At 37.0% G+C, this 11,000-nt stretch overlaps 1 protein-coding gene across 1 annotated transcript; it reads right to left on the reverse strand.

Moving 5' to 3' along the window:
• Positions 1-5,187: 5,187 nt before the first annotated feature.
• LOC311169302 (uncharacterized protein) lies at positions 5,188-5,547 on the reverse strand (the record flags this gene model as incomplete). The annotated part of the gene is made up of 1 exon (XM_084231121.1): positions 5,188-5,547. The coding sequence occupies one exon, from the start codon at positions 5,545-5,547 to the stop codon at positions 5,188-5,190; it is 360 nt and encodes a 119-aa protein (XP_084087247.1).
• Between the last annotated feature and the right edge of the window lie 5,453 nt (positions 5,548-11,000).

Consider the following 11,000-nt stretch of genomic DNA (forward strand, 5'->3'; position numbering starts at 1 on the left):
ACAGCCATGAAAGAAATGTGGAAGTAAAATTAGAGTTATATGTTTGGCCTGTATATGTGTTTACACATGTACCACATCTCTTTTGCTCTTTCATTGTCTTAGAAAGCAGCTATCAATATTGAGCTCAAGCTTCTGCTGATTGCTATTAAAATCTTCCCCTCCACGTTATCAAAATCACCTTCATTATCATATCACATCGTTTTCCTTTTTCCATTAATAAGGTAAATACTGTAAAGTAGTTGCCATGGTTTGGACAAGGAGTTGAGTATTTCAACATGCTACATTTTTGTCCCTGAAATAATCTTGTCTGTGAAGAAAAGTTGTCTATCTCATCCTTTTCGTCAGTTTATAATATTCTATATCTTTAGTTCAAATTTTTTTAGTGAACACTGGATAAGAAACTAATCATTGACATACTACAAATAACAATAAGTGAAAACTTTTTAAGATTTCACCTTGAGTGAGGAAAATGCTTTGGTTAAAGAATGTCTGTGTTCAAGTCCAAATTTTCAATGCAAGTCTCTTTATAAGGTTTCTCATGATATAGTCATGATCTCCACTAACATGTGTTCAATCCAAAATTAGTGCTCACAGACTAAATATTTAATTCTTACTTGTCCTCAAACAAATGATATTTGAATAATGATATTTACCCATACTACTTTTGCTGGATACTTTACAATTATGACATTAAATATAATGGACTCTTCCATGGTATTTCTTTTTCCCCACATTTATCTTACCATTTTTAAAAACTGTTTTTATTTATGTGCATTGATTTAGAGCACTGTAATTCATTTAGGATAGGGTATAAGCATCTACAAATATGTTACCATAGCACACCCAACACCAAAGTCCCAGTAATTTTCAGTATACAGCTTTGACTCTTCCATCTCCAGTTCTACAGTCAGATTTCTAGGGTTTGTTTTGTTTGCTTCTTTTTTTCCTCTTCCTTTGCTTTGCTTTTTATTTTCCACATAGAAGAGAAGTATCCTTTATTTGCCTTTCTCTTTCTGACTTATTTTGCTAATCTTACACTATGGAGAGCTGTGTGGAGATTTCTGGACCTACTAAACATAGAGCTTCCATAGGATCCAGCAATTCCACTCCTAGGTATTTACCAAAGGACACAGAAACATCAATTCCAAAGAGCACCTGCACCCCTATGTTTATAGCAGCACTGTTTACAATAGCTAAGCCTTGGAAACAACCCAAATACCCAAAAATAGATGACTGGATCAAGAAGATGGGTACATATACAACATGGAATATTACTCAGCCATCAAAAAAGATAAACTCATGCAATTTGCAGCAGCATGGATGGAGCTGGAAGGGATCATGCTCAGTGAAATAAGCCAGAAAGAAAAAGAAAAATACCGGATGGTCTCACTGATAGCAGGAATCTAGAAAACTTAAATAAGGGACCAGGAAAATGAATAACTATAAGAAAGTGAAAATCAAAATCAACAAAAAACTATGAACCAGAGACACTCTATGGGAGGGGCACGGGGAAAGGAAGGATTGGGGTCAAAATAAGGGGGTTGTAATTGTATGGGGAATATAAAAATAAAATTTAAATTAAAAAATAAAGTAAGTCTTAACATTTTAATACCAAAAAAAGCATCAATCTCAGTTAATACAGATATTTGAAAACTGTTATTATTTGGGAATGCTTATGTTTGGATATAAGAAAAGGGGAAAAGTAAAAGAAGTTAGTGATTCCCCATATAGCAAGATTTGCTGTTCAATCTTTGAGGGACGATATATTTACTATAAACTCCATTATTTTTTAATGCACTTATTCTTATTTGGCATTGTAGAATCTAAAGTTTATAAATTTGAGAACACATCCCATAGTCACACAATTAGTAAATGTCTGACAAACTTGGCCATGCAAAGCTGTTTTTCCTACAGAGTCCTAAAACTGGGAGGTGAATGTCCAGAATTTACTGCCTCTCATCTCCTAATATGTTCAAAATATGCTCTGTGACAAGTGATGGGCTCCTTCATGATTGACACTTTAATCTGAGCATGGCATTAAGCTTTCTTGGCATGGAGTGTAGCAGAGGAGAAGCGGCAAGAGAGAGCAGTTGTGCATTTTTGTTTGCTCTCCAGGGGGAACAGTATATGAGGACATTTCGAGACTCTTAAGTGGTGGGTCATTAGTGATGTTGGAGTCTCAAGATCATGTTTTTGTTTATGTGTCCCCCACTGTTGAAACTAGCACCTTGAAGATTTCTCATCCATGAGTCTCTGTAGCCACAAACCTGCCCAGACACTCAGATTCCCTTACTAGCTTTCCTCCCCCAGAGAGCTGCCAGAGCCCCTGAACACCCAGAACTTCGACCACTTGCTAAATGCTTGATTATCATCTGCACTACAGAGGGTGTCTCCTGTGGGTCCACTGAGTACCAAACAATTCTAGCCTGCACAAAGGAATGAATTTTTTTGCTATCAAGAATGTAGAACTGCCCCTTCCTTGTTTTGCCATTCTTGAGTATTACAGTTCCACACCCTAGACAACCTACAGAAATTTCACGCCCTATAAACAACTTTTAATTATAGATCAAAATTTAATTTTAATAGCACATTCCCTATTTAACCTAATGTGAGGTTCCTATCTACTGACTGGACTCAGACAGAGGCAGAGAGCTTTTGTTTTGTTAGCCATAGTGTGTATGTTTTTGTTGTATCAATGAAAGCAGATAATATTTACCCCTATGTGAAATGAAAAGAAAAAATTGGAAGATAATGCAATCACAAGAGGACTAAAACTTAGAGAAAGGCAAAGAAATATTTCTTAATGAAACAGACATCATATATCAGAGTCTGTTCATCTGGAAACTACTAGAATAGATGACCACAAGCTAAAAAGAGGTGGGTTAGTCTCTAAACATTAATAATAGATTTGCCATAGGTTCCAGCAATTCCACGCCTAGGTAACTACCTGAAGAGTACAAAGACACTAATTTGAAGGGCATGTGCAGTCCTATGTTGACTGCAGCACTATTTACATTAGTCACTTTATGGAAAGGGCCCAAGTGCCCAAGTACAGATGCATGGAGAAAGGTGTGGTATATCTCCACAATGGCTACTACTCAGCTATTAAGAGGAGAAAATCTATCCATACAAAGCAACATGGATGGAACACTTGTTAGGTGAAACTGGTTGGATGATACTACATAATACTCTTTGGAGGAGTGTTGTTAGTTTAAATTTGGGAATACAACTATTAAAATAAGCTTGACTATTAACTTTGACTAACTTGTCAATTACTAATGACTTCGTAGGAGATGGCATAATAAATCAATGTTGCCTTATATAGAAACTCCCCACTGCTCTGTTACACATCTTATGAATCCAAATAAACCTGAAAATAGTATTTTTTTATCCATTGAGGAAACCTTAATTTCAACACTGAATAAGGTTTATCAAGCTGATGAAGGTTTATCAAGTTTATCAGGTTGATAGTGCCTGTCACCCTGCCACTTTTTCTCTGAATGTTCTGGTGTCAATGTCTCTTCACCTCAGCTGACATGAAAATATGATCTCCAAGTCATCCTAGTTAATCACATGTCTTACTATATAACTAAATAACAGTAGAAAGAGCCTGTTAAAATTACCAAATTAAAGAATATAGCAGCTCAGGAATTAATTCATTTATTATGAATTATTGATCTTGGGGGATGTAAGTCCATTTGACTGGAATCTCAAGTCAAGATCTCACTCCTAGCATTGCAATTACATCTTCCCCCATGACATCAGCAAAATATGTTTGCCATATAATTTAACTAGAGTAGCCTGATTTAGCTAGTATGACCTAAAAATTGGATGACAAAATTAAGGTAAAAAGTTAAATTTTTAGTAAAATTTACATTCTTCCATCTTATTTAACCCTACAAGCCTTAAACATGTTATCACTGGCCACTGCTTCCAGATACAGAAGCAAAACAAGTTCCAGTTATGTATTTTCATGGGATCAGTATCACCATTTTCACATCAGGCAACAGAGGTTATATTTGTTCCTAACTAATAATTTTAATAGGGTGAGAATAGAGATGCATTTATAAATGAATTCATTGTACCTCTCCCCATGAGTTTATAATTTTCCTATAAAATAACCCTAGCACAGGGTGATCATGGCTGGGTATAGGCACATCTGGTGGTAGAGCACCCAATGAGGAAGCCAGTCCATTTCAGATGTGTTCAGATTTCAGTGTCTGTTCCTTTGTTTTGTTTTATTACATTACACATACGAGTGAGATCATTCAGTATTGTTCTTTCCCTTTCTAACTTATTTCACTGAACACAAAAACCACTAGTGCCATTCATGTTGTGCAAGTGAAAAATTGTATAATCTCTAGCTAGCATTCAAATATGTACATATGTGTTACATCTTCATAACACACTCATGTGTTGTTGGACACATAGGTTGTTTTCCACACTGGCTGATTTATATAGTACTGCAGTGAACACAGGAGTGCGTTGGACCTTCCATATTTGTCTTTCCTCAATTTTTACACTGGCTCTTTTAACCAATTTTTTCACCATTAGAATTTCCCATACCAGATTACCCTGAGATATTGGTCTGTTTATAGGTGTATGCATTTATTAATGAGTGTACATACAGAAAAAAATAGACCCAGAATCATGAAACACAAAGCTTGGGAATAAATTCTTCCTTGCAATGAATGAAGAACACTAGCCTTAACCAATGAACCCAGTTTTTTCCAGTATGATGTCATGGCAAAAATACTTCAGTAAGTCGTGTGTGCTGAGCAATGAGAGTGGAGACAAGACACTTTTGGAATGACCACTGAGATTAGCTCTACCAGATTCCAAGATCACAGACAGGTAAGATAAAGTGTAAGTCAATGGCCATGTCTGACACAATAGAGACACAGACTTGTTAGGAGCAAAGAATCATGTTTATTTGGAAATTATCACAATACAGGTAATAGGCACAAGATGTAGAGGGTTTTAACTTGCTCTGTGAGTTAAACCATGTCTTCTGCTTTCCAAGAAGATCATGAAGTAACTCACTAACAAGCTGGAATGCTAAGAGGACAATGATTCTTCTTCAGGCTAAATCCTCTCTCTTCAGTTGATTCAGTTGTGATCATGTCAGTGAAGAAGAAATTCCTTGGATTGATCAGTTTAGAAGATTTTCTGCATCCCAGTGATGTTTTAGCAGCAGGAAGAATAGCATCTCCTGTAAACAACTGGGCGGTAGCTATAGCAGGAAGAGCCATATCCAGAACCATAGCCGCAGCCATAGCGGGAGCCATAGCCACAGCCATAGCCATAGCCAAGGCCACAGCCATATCCGGAACCATAGCCACAGCCATATCCGGAACCATAGCCACAGCCATAGCGGGAGCCATAGCCACAGCCATAGCCAAGGCCACAGCCATATCTGGAACCATAGCCACAGCCATATCCAGAACCATAACCACAGCCATAGCGGGAGCCATAGCCACAGCCATAGCCATAGCCCAGGCCACAGCCGTAGCTCCCACAGGAGTTTCCAAAGTAGTTGCAGTACATGGTGTTAGGAGGTGAAGTTTCAGTTGTCCTGTAGGAGGATATTCTGAAGTCGAGTATCAGCTACTCTTGCAGGGCACTTATATACTCCCAGGAATGGGCGGGTCAACCTCATATGGGCTAAGTTCACATTTTACAACTATTTTCAAAAGTGAGCTCATTCTGTGTACAACAATCTTGTCAGGATGTCACATTACTTACTGCCATCCTAGGAATTTTCTAATGGCTATTTTAAACTTAAAGATATATGTGCTAAACACCCAAGCTTATATAACCCTAATTTGACTTCCATAACCATAATTGTCTTTCATGGCTATGACATAACACATTCAACAAATATGTTTGGCCTGTGTGTGTGTGTGTGTGTGTGTGTTTACTATTTTGCGCTTTCATTGTCTTAGGAGCAACTATCAATATTGAACACAAAGTTCTACTGATTGTCAATAACATACTCCACCTCTGCATCATCAGTATCACCTCATATCATATTGTTTTCCTTTTTCCATTAATAAGGTAAATACCATGAAGTACTTTTCATGGATTTTGAAGAGTAACTTTTTTTAAAAGATTTATTTATTTATACAAGCACTGGGTACAGTCAGAAGTGCAGGAGGGTGAGAGAATTCACCAGAGTCAGAGAGGAGAGCAGAGCAGGCAGACTGACGAAATACACTGCTGAGAGGAACTGCGGGGCGGCAGGAGAGGTCTGTGCGCCATGTGGGACCCTCGCCCAGTGGCCGGGGATTGAACCTGCGCGGCAGGCAGCTTCGCAACCCAGCGCTCAACTGCTGCACCACCGGGGAGGCCCACTTTTCATGGATTTTGGACAAGGAATTGAGTATGTCACCACACTACATTTAGTCCCTGAAATAATCTCCTCTCTGAAGGTAAGCTTGTCTAATCATTTTCCATCAGTTCATGATGTTCTATTTTTTCTTTAGGGCAAAATTTTTCAGTTAACACTGAATAGTAAGTAATCTATGGCATACTATAACTAATTTAACCAAAAAATTAAAAACTTTTCTAAGAGTTTCAACACTGATTGAGGAAAATGCCTTGGTTTAAGAACGCCTATATTCAAGTGCAAGTATTCAATGCATCTCCTTAGAAGGTTTCTCATATATGTATTACATAGTCATGATGTCCACTAATATTTGATCAATCAAAAATTAGTACTTGCAGACTTACAATATTTTGTTCTCACTGGTTCTCAAGCAAATATATATTGGAATAATGATACTTACCCATACCACTTTTGATGGATACTTCAAAATTATGCCATTATAGTTTACTGTTCATGGAATTTATTATTTGTCCCTATATTTTGCAATATTTAGGAACTATTTTTATTGACGCACATTGCTACAGTATTGTATATGATTTAAGATTCAGGTATATACCTCTACAAACTTATGTTTCCATAAGTTCCATTATGCTACCACTAATGTTTTCTTACTTTTTCTATATACAGCATTGGATCTCCTACCTCCTAATTCTACAGTCAGATATCTAGGGTTTGGTTTGTTTATTTTTTCCTGTTCCTCTGCTTTGTTATTTATATTCCACATATGAGAGAAGTATCCTCTATTTGCCTTATTATTTGACTTATTTTGCTTATTTTTCATTAAAGAAGTTTTAACATTTTTAAAAAGATTTATTTTAAATTTTGCATACAAGAACTTGGGTGTAGACCAGAGATGCAAGGGGTGAATGGATTCACAAGACACAGAGTAGGGGCAGAACAGGCAGATCCACTGAAAACACTGCCAAGTGGAGCAGCAGATGAGACAGGCACAGTTCTGCTGCACCATGTGAGTAAGCTCCCTAGCTGGGGAACGAACTCAAGCTGCAGTGGCTGGTGATAGCTTGATAGAGCAGAGACTTTAACCCCTGTGCTACCAGGGAGGTCCAATATTATCATTTTAAATGAATAAATGCATCAGACTAAGTTAATACAGATATTTGAAAACTGTTGCTATGTGGGAATGCTTAAGTTTGTATACAAGAAAGGGAAAAAGTAAAAGCAGGTAGTGACTCCTGATAGAGCAGGATCTGCGCTTCACTCTTTGTAGTTAGTATATATTTCCTACAGACTCCAACACATTTTTAATGTACTTATTCTTATTTAGCAGTTGCAAAATCTAAAGTTTATGAATTTAAGTACATTTCCCATAGTCAAATTATCAGTAAATGGATCTGACAAACTTGTCATGAAAAGCTGTTTCTCCTACAGAGCCACTGAAACTGGGAGAGGAATGTTCTGAGCCTACTGCCTCTCACCTTCCCAATACTTTCAGTGTATGTTCTATGATGAGTCATGGGCCCCTTTATGAGTTTGCCCTTAAATCTGGGCATAGCCTTAAGCTTCCTCAGTAGACAGTGTTGCAGGGGAGAAATCACAGGAGAAAGCAGTTCTGCATTATTTGTTTCCTCCCCTATGGGATGATAGGTGAGGACATTTGGTGAGATTCTTTTCAGTGGTGTTGGAGTCTACTGAAATTAGCACCTTGATGATTCCTCACCCATAAGTGTCTGTGGCCCTCAAATTCACAGGAAATTTAGATACTCTTACTAGCTATCCTCCCCCATTAAAGTGCTTGTACCACTGAGCTTCCCAGAACTTCTACCACTTGCTAAATGCTTGATCACCATCTGTACTAGAGGAGGTGTCTCTTGCTGGTCCATTGAATAGAGAGCAGCTCTAGCCTGGCCAAAGAGTAAAATTTTTTTTTGCTATCCAGGGTGCTGAACTGTCAGTTCCATGTTGTCTTTCTGGAGTATTCTTTCACATTCCAAGAAAATCATATAGAAATTTCTCATCCTAAAATCACTCTTTAATTATAGTTTAAAAATTAATTTTAAAGTAAGCAATCTCTGTTTAACCTAATGTGAGATTTCTATCTACTGACTGCACACAGACTGATGCAAATACCTTTAGTTTTAGAAGTCGTGTGTACATATGTACTAGTTGAATCAGTGCCAACAGATAAGATGTACGAGCACGTAAACTAAAAACAAAGATGGAGGATAAAGCAATCACAGGACTGAACTTAGAGAAAAGCAAAGAATGATTTGTCAATGTAAAAGACATTATGGATCAGAGTCTTATCATCATGGAATCTATGGGAATAGATGACTTCAATTAAAATTAGGAGGGTGAGTCTCAAAACATTAACAATAGATTTGTCATAGGATCCAGCAATTCCACTCTTAAGTACCTGAAGAGTAGAAAGACACTAATTTGAAGGGGCATGTGCACTACTATGTTCACTGCAGCACTATTTACAATGGTCACGTTATAGAAAGGACTCAAGTGCCCAAGTACAAAGGAGTAGATAAATGTGTGGTATATCAACACAAAGGCTAGTACTCATCTATAACTGATGATGAAATCTTTTCAAGTGCAAAACTATGGATGAAACTGGGGGGATATTACTCCATAAGTCTCTTCAGAGGAGGGCATGGTAGTTTAATTTTGGGATTACAACTATTAAAATAAGCTTGACTAATAACATTGACTAACTTGCCAATTACTAGTTATTTTGTAGGAAATCTCATTATAACTCAGTGCTGCCTAAAAACTCCTTACTGCTCTATGTTATATATCTTATGAATCAAAATAACATTGAATATATTTTTTTCCATTGAGGGAATATTAATTTTCAACACTGTATAAGGTGATTTAATCAAGTATGTTTGATAGTGCCTCTCACCATCCCACTTTTACTCCAGATTGATCTATTCCTGATACTTTTTGGCATCAATGTCTCCTTACCTCATCTGATATGCAAATATGATCTCCAAGTCATCTAAGTAACCACAACTCTTACTATATAACTGGTGAACAGAAGTCTGTTTAACCAAAATTAAAGAAAACAGCAGCTCAGAAATTAATTCATTAACTTCTCACAATCTTAGCGGATATAAAAACATCCAACTGGGATCTCTAGTCGGGATATTATTCCCATTATTACAAATTTTCACCTAGGATCCTGAGTCCTACAAAATCTCTTTGTCAAATAACTTAGTGTAGCCTGATTTAGCAAGTATGACCCAAATATTACATGAAAATACTTAAGCTAGAAATGTAATTTTTAAGTGAAATTTAAATTTTTCCTACTTGTCTGCCGAACATTAAACAAATTAAAACTGGCCACCCTTTACAGATGCAGAAAAAGTTAAATTTCAGTTATGTATTTTCATGTCATCAGCATTTTCACATCAGGCTTCAGAGGACTTATTTGTTTCTAACCAATAAATTTCTAGAATAGGGTGAGAATAAAGAGGTATTTATAAATGGATTCCTTGTACCTCTCTCCAACACAATTTTCCTCTAAGATAAACCTAGAATAGGGTGACCATGACTGGGTACAGACACATCTGGTGGAAGAGCACCCAATGAGGGAGTCATTCCTTTTTCAGATGTGTTCAGATGTCAGTAATTTGTTTCGCAATATTTGTTTCTCTTTGATTTGTTTCTCTATATTCCACATGTGAATAGAATCACTCAGTATTTGTCTTCCTCTTTCTTACTCATTTCACTCAGTATAATCTCTTCTGGTTCCATTTATGCTGTTGCAAGGGTCGAAATTTCATGTTTTTATCACTGACTAGTACTCCATTGTGTGTATACATAAGCCATGTCTTCTTAACCCACTCATCTGCTGTTGGGCACTGAGGTCCCCAAATGTGGCTGATTTAACTGGTGCTGCAATGAACATAAAAGAGTATTTGTCTTTCCCTATTCATTTTTCTGCAATTTCTAGATGACTCCTTCAAAATAATTTTTTTCAACATTAGAATTTCCCAAGCCAGATTGCCCTAAGAAGCTTGTCTGTGTGTATGTGTGTGTATGCATGTGTTGATGAGTGTTCATATAGAGAGAAAGAAACAGGTCTGGGTAAACCCAGAATCCTAAAACACAAAAGCTTAGGAACAAATTCTTCAGTAAAATAAATTAAGACCACAGGGTTCAACCAACAAAGACCCATTTGTTTTAGCTGTGATATTCAAGGCACATATTCTTCAGTAAGTCATGGGTGCTAAGAAATGAGCGTGGAGACCAGACACAGTTAGAATGACCTGCTAAAATTAGCTCTACCAGGCTCTGAGGGCACAGACACAGAGGACGAAAGAGTATGGCAATGGTCACATTTGACAGAAAAGATACACAAACTTGTTAGGAGCAAAGAATCATGTTTATTTGTAAATGATCACAATATAGAAATTTGTAATATGGAGTTAGAGGGTTTGCAATTTGTCTATGAATTTAAAGTGTTTCCGAAGCATCATGGTGTAATTCAGGTTTCCTCAGCAACAAGCAGGACTTCCAAAAAGACGAGTTTTCTGCTGTTTCTGAACACTATCTTCAGCGAATTCTGTTGTGATCACTAGGCAGTGAAGAAGAAATGGCTTGGAGTGATCATTTTAGAAGAAATATGGACTACGGTGATGTT

Source organism: Talpa europaea, assembly GCF_964194135.1.
Source record: "Talpa europaea genome assembly, chromosome: 4".
In the NCBI taxonomy this organism is placed as follows: domain Eukaryota; kingdom Metazoa; phylum Chordata; class Mammalia; order Eulipotyphla; family Talpidae; genus Talpa; species Talpa europaea.